Here is a 23,834-nt window from a genome sequence, read left to right as displayed (position 1 = left end):
AAACGTGAATGTTTGAAAATATTCATAACAATTTTAAATTTTTGGCGGAGCGAAATTCGTCGGTTTTGTAAACAATATATTTAAGATGACCAACCGTCCCTCTAAACTTCGAAAAAGATTCCAAAATTTTGACTCACATACTACTTGAATATTGAAGATCATCCGGTTTTTATTAAAATCTGAGAGGGAACGATATTCAGTCACGCAATTTTGTCATCCTCCCGGAATGAATTGTTTGTGATCCTAATCCATGTGACACACAGTAGTTTTCCGAAAGCACTGACGATCTGTGACGATCTGTGACGATCGGTGATCGATTCCGCGCAGAAATGAACTCATGGATAACCTTTCATCTATTGACTTGGAACGTTCGCGAGTGAGGATTCCGACGCGCAGTAGTGCATCATTAGTCAGCGGAAAAAATACCACCGTTCGGTTGCGATTTGCCGGTGACAGCCATTATGTCGTCTGACGCAAATCTCGTCCCCCACATCTGGAACCCATGACTCATTCTCAGGCCAGCAGGATGGTAGAAGATGAAACCGTACATAAAAACGCAGCAAAATCTGTCCCACGCGACATTCTTCCTGAAAGAAGGAGGAGGCACCGAATGAAGTTGAACCGTTTCAACCATGGGTGATGGTGGTGGACTAAATGCAGTATTCTTGTTGCTTTCCAACTGCATTGGGGAGTAGTAGCTGTGCAACTTTTCAACCTACCAACGGAAACGTCAGATTGACCTAGATGTAATCGCTGCTAGGTTTCAGGGGGTTACACAATACCCCTCGAGGGGGGCGCACATAGTATGTTTCTCGTGGCTCATGTGGTTCTTACCACTGCTACACTTACGAGCTCTCCGAACGAAGAAATGAAATGATGATGTTCACAAGAGAGTTGGATCTCGGTTGGATCAGCTGTTTCACTTACGAACCCATCCATCTTCGTAGCTAACCTCGGAGACTCTTTTTATATAACCTCTGTTTTTTTTGCTTGTTAACAAGCCTTGTTTTTTTTTTGACAAACATGTACGCAGTTTTCTTGCACTAGAAAAGAGAGTATATTCGTTCCGCACTTAATAAAATTAATCAATCTTTATTACAAATATTGCGATAAAAAATAACCCTGCCAATGCGGGATTTTTTTCGGGAATCCGATAAGATAACCGATATGTGTGTGTGTACTTTTTCAACAATTGATGCTGCTATCTCACATGTTGTCACCACGCAGTTTCGTAATCTCGTTTTTGCGGACCCCCGTTATAAATATAAAGTAATTATGGCGGCGGTTCCACCACATCAAGGACAGAGAGGCGGCAATTGGCCGCCTGTCACCCTCAATCATTGATTTAGTGTTGCAGAACAGCACGGAATGAAACGAAAATAATTACGCACGATAAATGCTACATGGCAGCAGCAGTTCAGCTTTTTATTGAGTGCGCACCTCGCACGGATTACCCACGACCTTTCGCTGGGTAATTGTTCTGCCCATGGTCAAAATAAATATTGACCATCGAACAAAACTCCGGTCCGAGTCTTCTCTACATCCTCCTTGTGTGTGGGTAAAAGATATACGCGGATGCCATGATCGCGCGAACCTGCAACGGAAGAAATAGAAGAAGAAACCGAATCGTGTGTATGGAAAACAGGTTTTCGGATGCAATTGTCGTCGTATCTCCCAAATGAATCCGAGCGAGCCACCACTCGCACTCTCGTTCGCTCCTTGTCGCCCGCACCGAACGATCAAACTTTGTTTTGATGATCTCTTCCTCTCTCTCGGCTTCTCCGGTGCTTTCGACGAGTGAGTGAATGGATGATGATATAAAATGCAAACTCATAATCGAGAGTGTTGATTCATGCGGGCTGCTCTCTACCCAAGCACCACCACCTATACAACCATCATGCAACGGTGGAAGTCCGACAACGGATCGCGCGCACTTGATGATCAACAAGTAGTGCTGCTGCTCTCGATCCCAATCATGTTCCCAACCAACAAGACACACTCACACAAGTGTTCGCGCGTGTGTGTGTGTGTACGCGCGTTAGTTTGTGTCCATGGGTGATAGTTGCATCACTCACCTGCTGCTTACAGGTAGCTACACACTCATCCGACTGTAAGATATTGTGAAGCCAGAATACTGTACCGGGTCTACTGTTTCTTCAGTGGCACTAGTGTTCCTCCATCAGAGGAACTTCGCAGTCTCAATGCCGACCCCGACATTATATATGTAACCATAACCACTTGGACAACACTGTTCAAGTCATAATGTAGAATGATCCATAATTATATTGATTGTGAGCCTACATTTCTTTGAGCTTAAGTAGACTCTAACCATCCTCAGTGGGTTTTTCGGTAATAGGCATGAACCAGAGAATTTCGATAAATTGTGCCTCCAATTTCTCAATCGCAGACAGCTAGAACCATATAAAGGGTGTGTCACATCAAATTGCATCACGAAAAAAACGCTGTAGAAATTCGCCCAGTAGACCGATCCTTTTGAAAATTTTAGACAGTAAAATAAAAACTATTAAACAACTTTTGGCATTTTCTTTTTATTCATACTTCGAGCCCAAGCCCGTATGCTCGCACCTTCCTCTTTACCCCGTCCATAAGGTTCTGTACAACGTCAGGTTGTAGTTTTTTTTTGAACAGAAATCCATTTTCTCTTGAAGTCCGCCTCCGATTTGACAACTTTTGGGTTCTTCCGGAGGGCCTGCTTCATAATCGCCCAATATTTCTCTATTGGGCGAAGCTCCGGCGCGTTGGGCGGGTTCATTTCCTTTGGTACGAAGGTGACCCCGTTGGCTTCGTACCACTCCAACACGTCCTTTGAATAGTGGCACGAAGCGAGATCCGGCCAGAAGATGGTCGGGCCCTCGTGCTGCTTCAATAGTGGTAGTAAGCGCTTCTGTAGGCACTCCTTAAGGTAAACCTGCCCGTTTACCGTGCCGGTCATCACGAAAAGGGCGCTCCGCTTTCCGCAAGAGCAGATCGCTGGCCACATCATGTACTTTTTGGCAAACTTGGATAGTTTCTGCTTGCGAATCTCCTCCGGAACGCTGAATTTGTCCTCTGCGGAGAAGAACAACAGGCCCGGCAGCTGACGAAAGTCCGCTTTGACGTAGGTTTCGTCGTCCATTACCAGGCAATGCGGCTTCGTCAGCATTTCGGTGTACAGCTTCCGGCTCGCGTCTTCCCCACCATGTTTTGCCTCTCGTCGCGGTTAGGAGCCTTCTGAACCTTGTATGTACGCAGGCCCTCCCGCTGCTTGGTCCGCTGGACGAATGAACTTGAAAAATTCAGCTTATTGGCGACATCCCGGACCGAACTTCTCGGATCACGTCTAAACTGCTTAACTACGCGCTTGTGATCTTTTTCACTGACGGAGCATCTATTTTTGCCATTCTTCACCTTCCGGTCGATGGTTAGGTTCTCGAAGTATCGTTTTAGTACTCTGCTGACCGTGGATTGGACGATTCCCAGCATCTTACCGATGTCCCGATGTGACAACTCCGGATTCTCGAAATGAGTGCGCAGGATTAATTCACGACGCTCTTTTTCGTTCGACGAAATTTTTCCAAATTTACGAAAAATTGACAGTGAAGCATGGCCAACGTGATCTATACACTCTTATCTGATTATAAGCGAAAGCTGAAGATATAATTCCTAAAAAATAAATTTCTACAGCGTTTTTTCCGTGATGCAATTTGATGTGACACACCCTTTAGGCCAGCTATACTCAACCGGAGGCCAGCGGTTCAACGCGGCTTCTTGTAGGCCCAGCTAGTGTTCCTTTATTTTAAATTTATTGAACATTTCAATAATGGAATTTGCCCTTTTTCAATTCATTGAGTGTTTATACCCAATTCCCAATTTCACGGCATTCACGATTCATGAATCATCCAGCTAGCGGCCAGACGACAGCGAGGCTTCCCAAATACCCTTTCTCAAGGCCGAGAGTTCAGTTTTCCAAATCAACTTTTTTCAAGACTATCAGCCTTTGGGCCGGATGAGCTAAGAATTTGTAAAGCATCTTTAGTTTAAATCATGATTATCATAATTGAAGTCACAGTTTCGCTCCACCAAGAAGAATCTCTCAATGCTGATATCACACATCGCGGTTTTGCTCGATACAAAAAAAAACGAAAGAATGGAAGATAGATAACGCACACCAATGGTGCAATTTTGTCCGGTGGAGGCACCGCGTCGATTTCCATATCGACTGGTAGAGAGTACATCTGTATTTTTGTAACCCATCATTTTTGCATCTGTTCTGGACTGTAGATATAAAATTTCGAAAACGAGAGCGTTACATTTGGGGTGCAAGCAGGGTTGCACACTATAATTTCAAAAATCAGAAAGAATGAAAATAAAAATCAGGAGAAATCAGGATATCTCATATTGGGTTGTTCGGAAAGTTAATGTCGATTTTTTTTTTTGTAAAAACAAAACCATTATTTTCAACCAAAGCATTATAATTCAACTTTAAATCCTCAGTTTTGTTTCAAAATATCTCGTTGTCTTTCACATAGCTCAAATATTATATCCTCCTAGAACAAGCTCGCTTCCACGTCGAAAACTGTTGCGAGTCATACTTGTGGGATGACAGGTTGCTAATACAGAATTCATTCCAAATCGTCCAAATCACTCCAGAAACAGAGTATGACTTTCTTCGGGTGAAGATCGGATTTTGGATTCATTTCGCTTACGTCATGTTTTTTGTCATTTATCAATTAATTGGATTCTGGTCGCATACATCCAGTCTAGTTGCATAGAAATATTAAACATAAACTAAAAACATGTTAAATTTGAAAAATCATAACCTATAAACGACAAATAACACATCCCTGATTTTTGGGTATGGTATGTAAAAAAGCCTCGGCCTTTTGTATAGTGTATTTGGTCCCGAAACCATGTGAACTAGAAAAACTGAAACAACGCCTCTCTGGATTCGAGATATGTTATGTGAAAAATCGTCAGCTTTCAAAAAAAAATATATAAAAAAATAACAATAGTGCTCTTGGTCCCGGGACCATGAAAACTATAAAAAGCAAATACAATCAATAATAACGAAAACAAAATTCAAACTTTCTGCAATAATTCTTCTAAGAAAGACCAGATAATTGGCTTCTATTTGATATGTCGATGATCTGAATCGGTCCTGTAGTTCAAAAGTTATGAATTTTTGAAAAGAGTCAATTTTGGAAAAAATGGAACATAAATGAATTTTCAGTCCTCCCTAAAATAGAAATGGTCACCCTAACGAAAAAAAAAAAAAATAAAAAAATACAGGTCTAGTATTTTGCGATAAGGAACAAACTGCTACTTTTCACGGAAATCTGAGAACCACTATATCGGTTTGGCATGGAATTGCTGCAAAGAGAGACAAAGCTGAGAACGAAGACGAGGAAAGGCGACAACAAAAAGAGGCAGTATATGTATATGTGGGGCAGCCTCCCTTTAGAGAGGGAGGAGGAGTGTCGAACTACCATTGAAACGTTTATCGAACCCTAAAACCTCTATATGCTAAGTTTGATTCCATTTGTTTGATTAGTTATCGAGTTGTTTAGCACCCTCCCCCCTCCTCTTTAAAAAGGGAAAATGAATGTCAAACCACCATAAAAACATTTATTGCTCCCTAGGACCTCCATATGCCAAATTCGGTTCCATTTGCTTGATTAGTTCTCGAGTTACGCAGAAATTTGTCTTTCATTTCTATGACAAACGCAAAGTTGACGTAGGATTCCGTTAGTATTTCTGTTGATTTTCGATACGTTTGAAGAATTACATCATTAAACTTTTTGATAATGATTTGGTGGCCCTGAAAAGGACCGTTTTGTTTGGTTGTTGAATATTGTTTGTTCAATCCACCAGTGTTTATCAAGTAATGATGACAGAAGGATGGCAAACAATCGTTGGATGATGCGAATCAGATAAAAGATACCGAAGTGGAACGAGATACGATGAAAACCGTCCTCTGTGATCCTAGACGATGGATGAAATAACGAAAAAAAACTCACCAATGTAATATAAAATAATTACCAATACCGAACACAATTATCGACTTTCCTCATCAGTAAAAACATGTTACTTTAATATAGAGAAAACATATTTGAAATGGAAAAGGTAATTTTCCATTATAATTTTTACTTTCTTAGAATTTATTCCATCCAATGCGAATTTTTATTTAACTAACAACAACTAATACTATATGAACTGCTATCATATACAATTTTACACTTACACTTGTGCTAAATTTTTCACAATACACGATCGGTCATTGATATGAAATTTCACGAAGCAACCAGCATTAAAGTTCCAAATTTAAATTTTATTTGCTAGAATTATTCGTATCACTCACCTTACTTGCAGTATAAAAATGCTCCCGACTTGCATGTAATTGCAATGCCGATTTCCCCCGGGCATCTTGATTTTGATGTCTCTGTTAGGGAATACATTTCGGTAGGAACAAAAGCTCCCCCTACTTTCATGTATTTGCAGTGCCGATTTCCCCCAGGCAGCTTGGTTTTGATGTCTCTTTTAGGGAACCTCCGCATGTGTCGTCAATTGCGACCATTCAGAAGTGGGTATTTCCGTTAGGATAGGGGTTGAGATTTTTCGATTGTTACAATTAGTTTCATGACATATTATATTATATTCTTCAATATAAAAAATTATTATGGGGTGCCGAAATCGATTGACGCAAAAATTTCATCAATCCATCATGAAATAACTGAACAATAAGCGATTGAAATTGGACAATTTTCACGATGTACTCGATTTTCGATTTTGAATTTGTACCCCAATATGTTCCCGAAAGACGTAATCCTACGTCAAAAAAACATAATTTATTATGCAGCCATTCCATGCCAAACCGATATAGTGGTTCCCAGATTTTCGTGAAAAGTGGTAATTTTGTTCTTTATCGCAAAACATTAGACCCGTATTTTTTTTAATTTTTTTTTCAGCAGGGTGACCATTTCCATTTTAGGGTTGTCCGGGATTCAGATGATCGACATATTAAATTAAAGCCAATCACCAATCATCTTTATTGAAAGAATACTACACCTGCAGAAAATTCGAGTTCTGTTCTCGTTATTATTGATTGTATTCGTGTTTCATTGTTTTCATAGTCTCGGTACCAAGCGCGCTATATTTTTTTATATTTTTTCTGAAAAGCTGAGGATTTTTCACATAATATATGTCAAAACCAGAGAGACATTTTTTTCGTTTTTGAGTTATGATTTTTCAAAGTTAACCGATGGTCCAAAAAATCATTTTCACTTTTTTCCAAAAATGAGTTTGTTCAAAAATGTATTACTTTTGAACTACTGGACCGATTCAGATGATCGATATATCAAATTAAAGCCAACTAACTAGCCTTATTTGAAAAAAATGACACGCTTCCTAATTAATTGAATTCTAGTCGCATACATCCAGTCTAGTCGCATAGAAATATTGAACGAAGGCTGAAAACATGTTAACTTTGAAAAATCATAACTTAAAAACGAAAAATAACACATCTCTGATTTTTGGATATGTTATGTAAAAAAACCTCAGCTTTCAAGAAAAGACATAAAAAAATATAGCATCCTTAGTCCCGAAACCATGGAAACTATGAAAAAAATAATATAATAAAAAATCCATTTTTTTCGCAATTCTAACATTTTTCAAAAAATAACATTTTCTAATTGGCTTTAATTTTATGTGTCGATCATACAGTGGTAGACATTTATCCAGTAGATCAAACGTTATAAATTTTTGTGTTGGTTAAAAGAGGGAAAAAAATGATTTTTCGAACCAACTTTGAAAAATCATAACTCAAAAACGAAAGAAGACGCCTCTCTGGTTTCGACATATGTTATGCGAAAAATCCTCAGCTTTTCAGAAAAAATATAAAAAAATATAGCGCCTTTGGTCCCGAGACTTTGAGAAGAATAAAAAACGAATACAATCAATAATAACGAGAGCAGAATTCGAATTTTCTGCAGGCATAGTAAAAGACCAGTGATGTCGATCATCTGAATCGGTCTAGTAGTTCAAAAGTTATGAATTTTTGAAGTCAGTTTTGTAAAAAAAAAAAAGGAAAAAATAATTTTTCGGACAACCCTAAAATGGAAATGGTCACCCTAATGAAAAAATTAGAAAATGCGGGTGAAGAACAAAACTACCAGTTTTCACGAAAATCTGCGAACCACTATATCGGTTTGGCATTGAATGGCTGATATGTGTGGAATGTGGAATCAGCTTCTTCAGTGCGATTCGATTGCTGTTAGAAAATGGATAACACAGCGTTCAAAATTAAACTCAAAATATCCGAAGAAATCCAACAAATTACACACGACACATTTGTTAGACAATCTGTTCCTCCCCCCTCACAACGCCGCCCTCCGATTTGTTTTGACACAGAGCAAATCGTTCCGCTCCAGTTGTGTCGTTGGGCGGCTGCCGCTGTTCGGTTGACCCGTATCTGAACCCGAAAGCGACCATCGCCAATTACTTGCAGCGCGCAACTAATAATAACAGCAGTGACGATCATGTAACCATGTTTACACACATGGGAGACATCTGCCGCCGCCAGCAGCAGCCAACGGATTGTGGGTTGCGGATGATTTGCACACGCAAATAATTGATGCTGCTGCTGGCTTAGTACAACTTGTTCTGTGTGTCTGTGCCAAGTATTGATTATCTCATTTCTCGGGCACTCTTGGTGGCGGCAACTTGCCCAACCGGGATTGCATCAGAAACCATCTTTGGGGATAAATCGTTTGATTTATGCCAATACGAGTAGCTCTAGTAGAGTCTTGATGTAGCTCTGTGTCATGTTGAATAATTAATAACTTAGGTTCCGAGACCGAGAACTTTATTTAAGGCCGGAGGAGGGTGATCATCGTGATCATCACCACATATACACGCAAGTGCACTTCTCGCCGGGTCACGTGAGTAACCTCTGCTCGGCATGATTAGAGTTCAGTGATGCCAATCACCGAAGTGCCAAAGAACGTTTATTTGATAGGAACACTTCGATAGCTTTCCATTCAAATTCATTAGTTGGTTACCTGGTGATGCGCGCCAAGTAATGGCTACCTGATTAATGCTAATTGCATCGTTTGTATGCACTCGATGGATGACTCTGAAGTTGCAGATGATGATGATGATGCTGGTGCTGTGTGCCCTCAAATGGGGATGGAGTAAAAGCGCGCTGACGTTTCAATTGAATAAGCGTTGTGTACGGTAATCTGATTTTGGAGTGAAAATGGCGCGCCACCACCCACACACACAAACAGACACATTCGCGAACCCCCCCGAGGTTTGGCGGCGGAGTCAATCAAGGGATGAATATGAATCAAGGTGCGAAACACACGAGAGAAGATGAATGGGGCGCGTCCTTGAAAATTGTTGCTGACTGTTATTGTGCAGCATCTCGGCCGTATATATTATTAACACAGTGCGCGAGGGGAGGTGGGACGGTGGAGGTGGTGTTGTTGTTTGTAGCGTTCAGTACGGAATATAATTTGGGGTCACATGAGAGCCGCGCGATATTCGCACGAGCCGACGCAGGTCTGTGATCGAATTGTTTGCGCATGAAGACAATCGATCTTCTTCACTGCTTTTTTGGAACGGGGCGGCGATTGAGGTCAATTGAAACACAGATTTGAAAAATGCGTTTGAGATTGAATGTTTTCTTTTCCGTCGCATCCTTGTTGCTTCAAATAATTTTAACGACGACAAGTGTTGAATAATTATCGCGGCTTACAGCATCATTCAAAATACCAGCACTTGTGTGTTGGCATTGAATTGAAACTGAGATTTTGGTTGTGCGATGAATATGCCATCATTAATAAAAAATTGAAGCCTTCGTTTCAGATATCGAAACATGGTTCGGTTATTTTTGGAAAAGATTAAATGTACCGATTTCTTTCCCAGAAGAAATATTCCGAAGGTCAGCTCAATATATCCAATTTGATCGTCAATTTCTGAATTACATATTGGAACTTGTGACAAAACTTGTTGAAAGCAATCAGCTATCACTCGAATTTCCACAAATGGTGTTGTGATGCAACATAATGCTAGGAAGTTGGAAACAAGGGTTCCTGTAGAATGGTTTTCGAAGGTTCTTGAGTTGTTATTGAGACATTGTAATATCAATTACGTCAACATAATGATCAAACATAGACCCTTTTAATGTAGGACTACGTTTAACGTTTAGGTAAGTATTTTTTTAAAGAAATAACACTATGAATCTATAAAAAATGCCAAGCATTATCTAGACGGAAGTCCCACATTCTGATTGGACCATTGACCATTGGACCAGTCGTGTCGTTAAATCGAGAATGTAGCGTTGTGACGAGTGACAATTCACCGGACGACAGTATAAACGATGTTTTTTCTGTTATTTCTGTGCTCTAGACAGCGAGCATCCAATGACCTTCGTTAAGACTGAAAGTAATTTGAACTTTTTTTCAAATTGGCCTTTGAGGTCACGAGAGAATTGTAGAAAAAACACTTATCAAGGTCCACCAAAGGTTCTGCTCAAAAGTTATTGAATATTGTCTCTAGCTAGGATATTATCGGAAGTTATAAGCAGGCGAATAAAACAACAAAAATTATAATCCTACGTTAACAATGCGGTCGTGTCTTGGACACCACCCATCTATTTTTTCCCCTTTAGTCTATTAATTTTTGTTCCTTTAGTTTTCATTTTCTAACAGCAAACGGTGGTACTGAAGGTGCTGGTTCCACATTTTACACCCATAACAAATTTGGTTTCTTTATAACTTAAAAACACTTGACCGAAATGTGGTCTTCGAAAAAGCCGAGGGTATCTCTTCTGCTTACATTTTCATTTTTTCGAATTTGTATATCACTTGTCTTTGTTTCATTTTGTTACCGTCATTGTATCTCTTCGTTTTCGGCTCCCTTTATCTTCGACTCTTCTCGACTCTATTCGCCTTCGCCTTTTATATTCTTTGTCTCCCGTTGCCTTAGTGTCTTCCATAGTTTTGTTTCTATTATTTCTTCGACTTAGTCTAGTTTCATATTCGACCCACTTCGTGTTAGTATCCCTTTTCTTTTTTTCTCTTCTTTTTTGTTTCTCTATTAATCTCTCTATCTCTTCGAATTCGTATCCCATCACCTTCATCCTTTGTACTCGTTTCTCTTTGTTTCCTTTTCGTTATCGCTCCTGGCTTTACGTTGTCGTTTCGAATCACTTCTAGTTAAGATTTTGGGTTTGGAGTTTAGATTAACTTTTCGGATTCAAAACAAAGTCGTGAAAGACTTTATGGTTATTCGTTATTTGTTTTTGTTTCTTCATATTTTTGTCTCACTTTCCTTTTCTTTTTTAGCCTTTTTATCTCCTTGGTTTCACCGCAGAGATAGAATGAGAAAGAGAGAGCAAGAGAAACAGAGTGAGGGAGAGCGAGCGAGAGAGATAGAGAAAAAGGGAGATAGCTAGAGAGAGTTAGAGAGAAAGGGGGAGAGAGAGAGAGAGAAAAAAATCGGATGAGAGAAAGTGAGAAAGAAGGAGAGAAAGGAAGAGTGAGAGACTGAGAAGGAGAAAGATAGAGAGAAAGAAAGAGAGAGAAAAAGAATGATAAAGAAAATGAAAGATAGAAAGAGAGAACAAAAGAGATCAGAAAAAACAGGAAGTGAGTTATATCTATGGTATAACCGCAAGGGTGACGTAGGACTATCGTTGATTTAGAGATCATTTATTTGAAGTTGAATCTGAATTCATTCTGAATGAATGAATATTTGGGGGACTTCGAAAACGAGAGCGTTACGTTGGAGGCACAAGGTTTTATGCATCCAATATTGGATACGGAAATATCCTACTGATGGGGAAGAATATTCTTCAGAAGCTATCCTGTTAATTGCGATTGATTGAAAAATCACAAATTTGGTCACAGTGTAACATGGATAGAAAACATTCAAATAAAACTCTTTCACATGGATGTATTTTTAAATTCCCAGAGGAACTGGCAGATTATTTTCAGTAACGATTAGATATTTCCACATTTTCCTCGATACTGGAAGCCCACCAGTGGTTTATGCTAACTCGATAACCATCTGTTAATAGCACTTGATTGAAACATACATGTTACATGGATAGAAAACATTCAAATAAACTCTTTCACATGAATGTATTTTTAAATTCCCAGAGGAACTGGCAGATTATTTTCCGGATCTTTCTCGATACTGAATGGCATCCAAACGGAAAGAATTCCGCGCGTGTATGTGTGTGTGTGTGTGTGTAGCGGCTGCTTCGAGATCTTCCCGGGGAACCGTTTGTGGCATCACTCTCCTCCTGATGGATTCCCTTCTGGCCTAAGGTGCACAAACAGGCTCTTGGTGACACCGTTCATCCGCGCTTTCATGATAAATGAAGAGCTTCACCACAACAGCGACAACATGCTCCAATCGCTGTTCAATTAGAACTGAGTGGATTTCCGAGCGGCGCTCGCTTATATACCGATTGGTGATTTCAATAGCCTGTTTTGAAAGCAATTTTAAGACTATTGAAACAAGTTTTTGGATCAGAAAGTAACAAGTATAGAACGCGTAGACATTTTATCTTTCGAATGAAGTGTTTATCATACCATTTCGTTCAGTTGTTTAGGAGCTATTAACGCTCAAAATCTCGGTCTCCGGCGTAACGCTTTCGTTTTCGAAACTTTGATTTTACACCCCGGTATAGAAATGAAAGACGTAGTCCTACGTCAAAAGAGAAAAATGAAGAGCGAGGGAGAGAGAGAAAAAAGAGATGAGAAACAGAGAGAAAAATGAAGAGCGGGGAAGATAGAGAAAAGAGAGAGCGAAAGAGAGACGTAGACTTTCTAGACACAGGCAAATGGAAGCGAACACCAAAACAGATCATTAAAAAAAGAGACGGGACTAATGAAAGACGATGATAAAATAAAACAATAGCAAAGAGAGACAAAGACAAAAAAGAATCAAAGAAAATAAGCAAAGCAAGAGAAACAAAGATGAAAATATAATGGCAAAAAAGAGGAAAACTGATAGAGATCAATACTAAACAAGACAGAAACAAAGAGAGAAGGAGTCAAAGTGAGAGAAAATCAAAGAATAACAAAACGAAAAGAAGCAAGCAAGACGAAAGAGCTAATAATGAAGAAAACGAATACGACAGAAGTCAAATACAATAAAAGAAGAAGGCGAAGTGTGAGACAAAGACAATGATAAAGAGGGACGAATAGAGTTGAAACCGAAAAGCAGTGAAGACGTAGAGAGACAAAGACATGGAGAAAAACGACACGAAAAGAGGATCACGATGAGAAACAGAGTCAAAGAAAGAGACGAAAATGAATAGAGACAAAAATTAAAAGGGACAAATCTAGAAACAGGGTGGAGACAAAACAGGAAATACAAAGACGAAAAGGAGAACATAATTGGAAACACAAAGAGAAAACGGAACTGGATGTATAAAAAAAATCCGAGTCTTGATTCCAGAATTCGTTTTTTGAGTTTGAAATCGCAAACCTTGGTTTTCAAACTCTATACACGGATTTGCACCATGAATAGAATATATAGTCGGTCCAATTCATTCAACAGGTTTTCCTTCTCAGGATAGTTAAAAATAATTTCTACCGCGTGTCGTAACACGATATTTTAGGGTTTTTGTTTTGTCGAGTGGTCGATAGTTCGCGTTTACATAATCGCATCACTTACCTCAGTGAATCCTGATTTTTTTTTTCCAAAATATATATCCTGATTATTAACTCTCCTCAATAACAACTATCCTTTCCATGATAATCGCTAGAGGACCACGCTATAGAGGCGTTAACAATGCAGTCGTATCTTGGACACCACCCTTCTATTTTTTCCCTTTATTCTGTTCATTTCTGTTTATTTAGTTATCACTTCTCTCTTTCCTCCATCATCTCGCTCCATAGTCACCTTTCTTGATATTCAACTTCCTCATTCTTCGTTTTCTTCCATGTCTTCTCTATATTCGTCTCGTTTCTTTTTGGAAGGGTTCAGATTCACAACTCAAATACCAGAATCGGTCAAAAGCCAGTCGGCTCTGTTTCGAACTTTTCCAATTTTCCAAACTTTGTACGTAATGCCATTTTAGATTACCATATGGTTCAGACTATTTTTCTATGGAATCATTTCTAGTATTAAAAATTTTTTCTTCAAATAATCACATCCTTAAATTTGGCAATCTGGCATGAACGCAATGTAGAAATCTGAATCGAGAAAACCTGCTAGAAGAAGGGTTTTAGGTTCAAACTCATTTGTATACGAAGTCCCCACATTTTTTTTTGGTTTCTTCTCTTTTTTTATCTTTCTTCAGTTTCTATTTTTTGGTCTCTCTTTGTATCTATCTTATCGTATTTGTTTCTCTATGTTCTTTCTGTCTACGCTTTCGTACTCAACACTTTCCTTCCTCATTTCTCTTCTCTAATCTCTCTTTCGTCTTGGCGTCTTCGTTTTTGTCTTACTTTGCCTCTGTCTTCCTTCGTTCCTGTTTTTTTCGTATTTAAGTCTATTCGTCTCTCTTTTTGTCTTTCTCTCAACGTCTTTACCTTTCTCCGACTTTTGGTTCTCTATGTTCTTGTCACTCTACGCTTTTTTGTATCTTACGTTCCTATCTGGGTTCTACAATACAGATTAGATTGCAGTTCTCTGAACCCAGACACGAATTATTGTTCAAATCAAAAAGCATGATTCAGAATCAAGATTTTGGATTCACGAACACAGAATCTAGATATCACAGATTCGCAGATTTCATTGACAAAACAAGTTCCAAATCGAATGGATTCGGGACTCTAATTCCGTTCATCGGGCTTACTTTGTCATCGTCTTTTCTTGTTTCCGTCTCATTACGTATTCATTTCTATTCAGTTTCTTCTCCCTTTGCCTTTATTTCTCTTCATAATCTACTTTTCCCAGTTCGTTTCTTATCATCTATGTCTCTTGCCATTGTATTTGTATTTGTATTGTACTGTTTCATTTTACCTTTTTTATGCCATTCAATCCGTTTACATCTCTTCGCGTTTTTGTATGACTCTTTTTTAACTCTCTTCTTTAATCTCTTTTCTCCGTCTTTGTTGATGCCTGCTTTCGTTTTAGCTTCTCTTACATTTCATTTTTGTCTCTTTTTTGTCATCACTATCCTTGCCCTTGTTCATTGTCATATTGGCCTTTCTTCGTTTTCGACAGTGTACTTCTTCATTGCAAACTTCGTCACGTTCCATTTTATTTCGTTTTCATCTCGTTTTTTTCATACTTTATCTCATCGCTCTATTTGCTTTTTATCTTCATCTTTCCAAATTCTAATCTAATACACAGCCTTCGGATCTGAGGAGCACTAGTGTGCCCATAAGACACAAGTCAGTTTTGGCGAGTGATCTTGTGTAAATATTATTTTGGTGTCATCACTGGGAAAATTTTGCTGCTTTTCGGAGCTCACTTGCTCACAGCCTTTTGCGGTTAACCACTCATTATTTTTTACTTGTTTCATTCATCTCGGACAGTCTCTTTTGGTTGATTCGTTGCAGTATCGAAATCGGTATATTCTCGACGTATACTGAATCATCAAGAAAGCACAAACTTTCATTGACGATTAACCCCTTCCCGTACGATTTAATTTTCAAAAGAGCGGACACAATGCAAACCCTTCGATGGGTCACGAGAGAGACTCGATGTTGTACGTTTTGGCACAATCATTTTACATCGAGTGAGACTCGATGTTGTAGGTGAAAGGGATAAAAACTGCTCAAATGTGCTCTAATAATTATCATGGTCAAAGGGTTCCATTTCGCACGTGAAAGAACGCACGCAGCTATTCGAGTTTCATCTGTATCATTTCACCAAAATAAATTATCCCAGAACGTCTTTCCCAAAAATGTATATTCAAGAAACATATAATGGCATAGCAGTTACGCTTACCCATACACCACCGCCACCGGCAATTAATTAGTGCTTTCATTTTTATTCCTTATTTTTTTGTTCCAGTGAGAACGTTTCGAATACAACGACGAACTTTTCACGGGAGACTACGTCTAACCGGAATATATGGGGAGTAAGATGAAAACCTAAACACAGAACATGCAGGAAAAAGTGAAAGATTTCGAATATATGTAACTCGAACATTTCTCAATAGATCGGAAAGATTTTTGCATCAATTGATAGGAAATATGTCTACGCATCTAACACAATGAATAAAATGTTATTTTTCATGAACAGTTGAACAACTGTGAAATATTAAGCGTAATCTGAACGCCCTACCTGTCACGTTTCGATTGGTCCGATTTACGGTTTTCTCAACACAGGCTTTAAATTTAATGTACCTGGGGGAACCCGCTTTGCAAATACATGCAAGTGGGGGGTAATTTTTGTTCCCATCGAAGTATGTTCCCTAACACAGCCCTCAAAACAAAGGTGCCTGGGGAAATTCGCATTGCAAATATTGGGTTGGGAAAAAAATGTCATATTTCTGATCGAAATTTGACGCTGTATTTAACATACTTAAAATTATCCAATTCAAGTCAAATATGCGCCGTTTTGTTCGCAAACTTGATGCCATTTAGAAGGTAACTTCATTATCTCCCCCTTATAAAACAACCCCTCGTTATTTGAAAAAAAAAAACTCAGACAGCCAGTTTTCGCAAGCCTCTTTTGAGGCCAACTTAGTATCACCAAGAGCATTTTGCATGGACCGGAAGAGATGATAATCACTTGGAGCCAGGTCCGGACTATACGGTGGGTGCAATATGATATCCCATCCGAGCTCCCGTAGCTTCTGGCGGGTCATCAAAGATGTATGAGGCCGAGCGTTGTCCTGGTGGAAAACAACACCATTCCTATTTATCATTTCTGGCCGCTTCTGGTCAATCGCCTGCTTCAAACGGTCAAGCTGCTCACAGTAAAGAACCGAGTTGAGGGTCTGGCCATAGTTGAGCAGCTCATAGTGGATGATTCCCTTCCAATCCCACCAAACACAGCAAAACCTTCCTGGCCGTCAATCCGGGCTTGGCGATGGTTTGGGCCGGCTCACCGCGCTTCGACCACGACTTTTTTCGCTTTAGGTTGTCGTACGTGATCCACTTTTCATCACCAGTCACCATCTTCTTCAAAAATGGGTTGATCTCGTTCCCTTTCAGCAGTGCATCGCGTTGATTCGGTCTAAAATATTTTTTTGCGTCAACTCGTGTGGCACCCATACATCCAGCTTTTTTTGGAATCCAATTTTCTGCAAATGGTTCCAAACGGTTTTATGGTCTATACCCAGTTCCTGGCCAATCGAGCGAGTGCTTACATGCCGGTCTACTTGGATGATTTCAACGATTTTATCGGTATTCACGACGATTGGCCTACCAGTACGGAGTGTATCTTCGACAGCCACTACACCAGAACGAAATCGATCAAACCAACGCTGTGCTGTGCGAATCGTTACAGTATCGGGTCCATAAACTACATGAATTTTTTCGGCCGCCTTCGTTGCAGTTTTACCTCGCAGGTAGTAAAAACGTAAAATATGGCGAATTTCTTGATGGTGGACTCCATCTTTGACGCGCTATAACTTGAGTCTGAAAAAGACAATAAAACACTGTCAAAACGAGCACAGATTGTCGTCTTTCAATAGCCGTATAAGTATGACCCAATGGGATAAGTACAATGCGTAATACATTACGGTACAGTACAACACAAGATATGTTTAAGAGTTGCCATATATTGACAATATACGACATTTCTTTTTCCCCATGCGATTTGGGAAAACTTTTGTTCCCACCGAAGTATTTTCCCTAACACAGCCATCAAAACCAAGGTGCCTTACATTACATGGCGTTTGTTCAAATTCTTTACCTTCACAGCAAATATGTTGAATTCAATTGAATGCGAAAATTGTTCCATTCAATCAATAATTTAATCAATACAAACAAGTGATTATGGTGATCATTCGAACATAAACAGTTCGAATAAATGGATATTTCAATTCGCTTTGAAAATGACGTTTGAAAACATCGCTTCAGCGCAAAGGAGCGTGCATGAAAGATATAATTTCTTCATTGAACGTGCAGAGAGCGCAACAATATATTGAGCCAACGTGAATAAGGTGCAAATTGAGATGCGGTAAATTCATTATTGAGCAACGATTTATCAATGAGAGTGGAATATAGGAATAGATAGAAATCACATGCCACATTCTTTGTAATGTCCTTTTATTCCTTTTGTCGATCGATATCAATTTCATAGCAAACCTTTGAGAATCCTCTGAATTTCTTTATATAATGTACAAAGTGCTGATGCAACGAAAGCAACCTCTCTCAAGCGATTCAAACGTTGCAGGTGCAACATTCACAAAGTCATTAGCTCGCGAATAACTCAAATTCGTCATTTCAATGTCAACAAATAAACAATTCAATAGCATTTCTTCCGCAGACGGGGCCATAAATTACTGAAAGTGCACACATTTCAGCACTTCAAGACTTTAAGCTTCGGGACCACCGCGCACACGGTCGGTCCGGATCTTCTGGAAGCTGACTCAACCCCGCCTGGAGAAGAGAAACAAAGTTTGCATCACCTCGCTGCTAATTTCTAGCGAAAACAAAACAAACCCTCGCGCACACACAAACGCGAAACATACATTGGAAAAAGATAACATTCATTACGACGGCTATTAGAGTGTTTTGTGCGATAAAAGACACGCTCTTCCGCTTTTGGAAGAGGTGCAGCGGCGTCAGCAGCTCCAGCGGCAGCAGCTCAATATAATTACAAATGCAAATATGGGTACGTGTTTATTGCTGTTACTGTCGGATATGGCCGTGTGGCGTGAAAGTACCTCTCCCCCCCTCCACTCAACAATAATACCTAACGAGGAGCGCCTTCGCCTTCCGCAGTGCCATCTTTGAGACGAAGTCGCGCCGGTTTCGATCATCTTCCATAGATGGCACTGTGTTTTGCAGGCGACAACCAACGATGACTACTGGCGCTGAGTGATGCCTGTTGCGTAATTCGTAATGGGAGTGTGAGTCGACGGATAACGGAGCGACGACGTATTTGTGTTCTTCTTATTTTTTTAAGAGTTGTACTTACCGATTTAGGCATTTTGGACGATTGTTTTGTTAACTTGACGGATGGCTAATGTTGAATACTCTCAATTGACGGTCAACTCAGTGGAATTATGTATTCTGGAAAAAAGCAGAATAAAGCAGGTTTATCAATAACGTTGTGCGCCATTCAAAATATGTTGTATGTGAACAATTTATCAGTTTTTTCGTATTCAAACTCTGCTCGCTGGTGTTTTCCTTGTTTTTCTTTTTGGAAACGGTGCTTTCACCAACATGAAACTGAAAGTACCTAAAATCGGAAGACAGATCAGGGGCAGTGGTTGTGCAGATGAAGAGTGAAATCTGCGCGTTGATGTCTTGTTGGACTCTTCTCATTGTTTCGACCTGTTCGTCTACGGCGATGTGCGGTGAATAATTCATCATGTGGGACAATTCCTTTTGGGAGTGTATTTTTCGTATTGAACAAATCGAAAGTGAAAGGAGTTTTGGATCTGGTTTACCGATTTTTTTTCAGTGTTGGCCTAACGTAGGACGATGATGGATGGAAGCAAGTATATTCTTATTTATATCGCAGTTCTCCTTTACTGGATATCTTCAGATTAACATTTATCGGTTGAATTATTTGATCAGCAATTGTTTCTTTGATTCTCATCTTATCTTTTCTCGAACTAACTCTCTTTTCTTTTCGAAATAGATGAGTTGTCTGATCAAAATAAGCTTTTCAACTTCTCAAAATATAAATTATTAAATATACTGTCGAACTCAAACTAGAAATTCCAAAATATATTTTTTTCTTTTTTTTCCTTCAATTTGTTAAATTCAAACTTGATGCAAACTCATAGCTCTACGAAATTATTGTCTTTAAATAAAAATAGTACAAAAATGTACGTATAATTCATCATCACAAGAGAACGGATGGTCATGTTTGAGCTGTCTTCATTTTGTTGTGTTCGTCTTCATCCAATTCAGAATGATAGAGTAAATTGGAGAATATTGAAGAAAAATACACCAAGGTTTATTTTGTGCGGTTTTTTATGAGGTTTTTTACGCGGATTTTCCAATTAGCGCGGTTTTTTACGCGGATTTTCTAATTAATGCGGTTTTTTTTACGTGAAAAAAGACCAGAGCAATATTACATCTCTCACTCCGCTCACATTTCGTCTTCATGCTCCGTCAGAGCATATGATGGTAATCAGTGCTTGCGACGAAACTTTGCGCTTATGACGAAAATTAGTGCCGCACTCTATCACGATGCTTACGTAGATTTTAGGTGACCTGGTTTTATTTACGCGGATTTTCCAATTAACGCGGTTTTTTACCCGAATTTTTGAATTAACGCGGTTGTTTTACGCGGATTTTCTAATCAACGCGGTTTTTTTACGAGGTATGTATCCCCCGCTTAAAAAACCTGGATGTAGGAACATTCGAAAAATTCGATTACGCATATGTTCTGCAGTAAAAAGTATGTCCAATTGCAGTTCATTTCTTAAAAAAAATTAAAAGAATCAATAAATGAAAAATGTCGATATGAAAGTAATAAGTATAATTTTTATTTATTTTTATAAGCAAATTAACTGAAAAATTTGAATTGAATCTAAATTCTAAATTAAATTATTAAATAAATAAAAAAGTCACAAAACATTTGACAATTAACTCATTTTTCATTGTTATTAACATGAAGTATAGCCAAATAAAAAATGTATACAAGATATAAATAAAAATATAAACAATTTCAATTTCTATGATTTGAAGATTCTATTAAATTAATTATAATCAGAAAAAATTTAAATGCAAATGAATAAAATGTAAACCAAGGAATTTTAGGAATCAAAATTGCGCGGGTAAGGGAGTAAAAAGTGACCCCAAACCAAATAACCAGCTGTATGGAAATATTGTATAAGGTACTAAATAAAACATTTTGGCAGTAATACCATATTTTTGAGTCCTTATATGATACACCATAGGATCTATGGTGAAAAATTCACCTTCTCGTTTTTTTCGCGCCATTCTCAATAGCTTTGAGACAAAAATATGGAGAGAAAAAAAAGTACTGAAAGTACATCTTACTTAGGTGTATCGATCAATATTTTCAAACAATTTCTTCATCAAAAAATCAAATATTAAAAAAATAATAATTAATTTTTATTTAAATTTTAAATTAAATTTTAATTTTTTTGATTCTGAGATTCAGTAGTACTCTAGTAGTATTCAAATTTCTTCCAACGACTATTTTAGGTATATGGTTTTTTTCAGAATTTTTAGAGTGTTTTTCGCGTTACAAAAAAATTGTACATATTTTTAATTATTTTAATTATTTTTAATTATATAAAGTCCTTGTGGAAAGATCATTCGGATTAATGAGAAGAACACTATAAAAAATCCAAATTATTACTTTTTTTTTTATTTTAAATAATAATGCAGACAATTAAAACAATAAAGAAAATTATGTTTGTATCTCGCAATGTCCCTAAAAATTCAGGAAAAAATTGCAACACATGTGGAAAAAAAAGACACATACGAACGCATTTAAATAAAAATTAGAGCAGAAGTGGGTCTCAAAGTTATTTTTTTTTCAAAATTTCGAAATGCCTGAAAATATATAAAAAAAATTGTACCGCATATTTAATTTTTTTTATTGTTACATTTTTTGATGAAAAAATTGTTTGAAGATATTTATCGATACACCTTAGTAAGATGTACTTTCAGTACTTTTTCCATATTTTTGTCAAAAAGCCATTGAGAGTGGCGTGGAAAAAACGAAAAGGTGAATTTTTCACCATAGATCCTATGATGTACCATATAAGGACTCAAATATATGGTACTACTGCCGAAATGTTTTATTTAGTACCCTATACAATATTTTCCATACAGCTGGTGATTTCGTTTGTGGGCACTTTTTCCTCCCTTACCCAGCCTGACCCGTTGGAAATATAAAAAAATATTATTTGTACGTCGCAATCTGAAAAAAATCTGAAAAAAATCACACATATCTAGAAAAGCCGTAAGAACACATTTAAATATGATTCAGAGTAGTACTGAATCTCTAAATCAAAAAAAAAAATTGCAAAATTTCAACATTTTTTTAGTGCTTTAATTTTTGATAAATTTTTTTTTGATTATTTTTCTTGATACACCGTAGTAAGATACGCATTCAATATTTTTTTCAAATTTTTTATCTCGATGCTGTTGAGGATGGCGTGATATAAACGATAAGTTTTTCACTATATATCCTATGTTAGACCGCCGGTTACTGGATAATTTTTAGATATACACAAATGGTTAGAGTCCTGGGTAAATAATACCCACCGCGACACACTATCCAGCTGGCCTACCGTCATCGAACGGGGAAGCCAACTAGGCAAAGAAAAAACTTATTGTTTCCCCGCACATTAGCTGAAGAAAGGAAAAGTTCGGTGAATGAACAGTGCCGGCAAACGACTTAGACCGCTTTAGGAAGTAGGAAGTGCGCGACGGAAAGTTAAATTTGAAATTAGAAAAAGATTGATTTTGTGAATAGAGGTTGTGGAGGAAAAGCGATAGCAGAGATATAAGGTTAGTTGGAAATTGAAAATGGGAATAAAGGTAGTAACGTTTAGTTCCGTTTCACAGAAGATAGGATCGTAGAACAAAGGATACGAAAACTAGGAAGAGGAGAGAAGAAAAATCTGGGAAAAAAGGTAATGTGTGGTATGGTCTTTCCGGAATATCTAGCCCAGATGCTAATACGCTGGACAGGTCCGTCCAGCGGGCTTATTTTTACGTATAACGTAATTCACAGCTCGATAAGCTGATCAGCTTTACCAGCCATTTTAAGCGAAGACGACAATCCGTATACGCCATCGCGAATTGGCGTCAAAGAGACTGTGAAGCGCGGAAATTCCCCGAGGAAGTTGCACAGAGCAGCTGAAATATTCACAGTGCTAGATCACTGGTCAAGAGAGAAAAAGAATTTACCCCCAAGTACCGCAAGTATAGCATGTATGAATAACTGTGACGTCACATACAGGATAAATAAGGAAACGATAGGTAGGAGAATTTAGGGGCAGATGAAAAGGAAATAGAGAATAGAAAGAATGAAGAAAGAAGAAACATTGTACATAAAACAGATAATCGTGCTCCTCTAGAACACTACCCCTTCACTTTTATCGTCCTTCGGACTCTAAAGGAGTCTTCAGCCCTCGTCCTCAGTCGGTCGGAAGAAGGTGGGTCAGCACTGTACAACCTTTGAGCGCATTCAGTGAGGGGGCTTAGCAGGTGGCATCAATAGCTGCGTGAGGTCCCCTGGAGGTGCGAAAAACACGAAGGAACTTCTGTTTGTGAAAAGAGGGTTTTGAAGGTAGCCGGCTAGGGAATAAGCGACCCTGAGAACCCTATCCCCGAATCCTAAGAGTTACAAGGGGTTCAAATAAACCGCCAAAATTTCTTATTTAATATCCTATACAATATTTGCCATACAGCTGGTGATTTGGTTTAGGGGCACTTTTTACTCCCTTACCCGTCCAGGCGCTTTGAGAAATATTATTTCATTCTATATTTATTAATTATAAATTTATTGAAAAATGCGAAAATTGAGAAACTCAAAAAAAACTGAATTTGAAGTCAAATTCAATAAAAAAAAATCAATGAACATTAACTATTCAACAAAAAGAGGAAATAAAATAACAAATTAAACTATATTGGAAAATGGAAAAAAAACTTAGATTAAAAACATTAAAAAAATATGAATCGATTAAATCTAAAAAAATTAAAATAAAATAAAAATTGTAAATCTCCATTTTTAAAATAAAAAAAATCATT

The 23,834-nt window shown here is 38.2% G+C and overlaps 1 protein-coding gene across 2 annotated transcripts in view; it reads right to left on the bottom strand.

Annotated features, from left to right (window-relative positions):
* The window catches only part of LOC129764258 (moesin/ezrin/radixin homolog 1), a 114,866-nt gene that overhangs the window by 60,965 nt on the left and 30,067 nt on the right, over positions 1 to 23,834 (bottom strand). For both annotated transcript variants that reach the window (XM_055763367.1, XM_055763291.1), the window contains one exon: positions 19,063 to 19,157. In XM_055763367.1, coding sequence (XP_055619342.1) covers positions 19,063 to 19,074 — 12 coding nt within the window. In that variant the 5' untranslated portion in view covers positions 19,075 to 19,157. The remainder of the gene's footprint in view (positions 1 to 19,062; positions 19,158 to 23,834) is intronic.

This window comes from Toxorhynchites rutilus, chromosome 1 (genome assembly GCF_029784135.1).
Source record: "Toxorhynchites rutilus septentrionalis strain SRP chromosome 1, ASM2978413v1, whole genome shotgun sequence".
Lineage (NCBI taxonomy): Eukaryota > Metazoa > Arthropoda > Insecta > Diptera > Culicidae > Toxorhynchites > Toxorhynchites rutilus.
The sequence above is the reverse complement of the archived record's forward strand: the minus strand, read 5'-3'. Positions and strand labels throughout refer to the sequence as shown.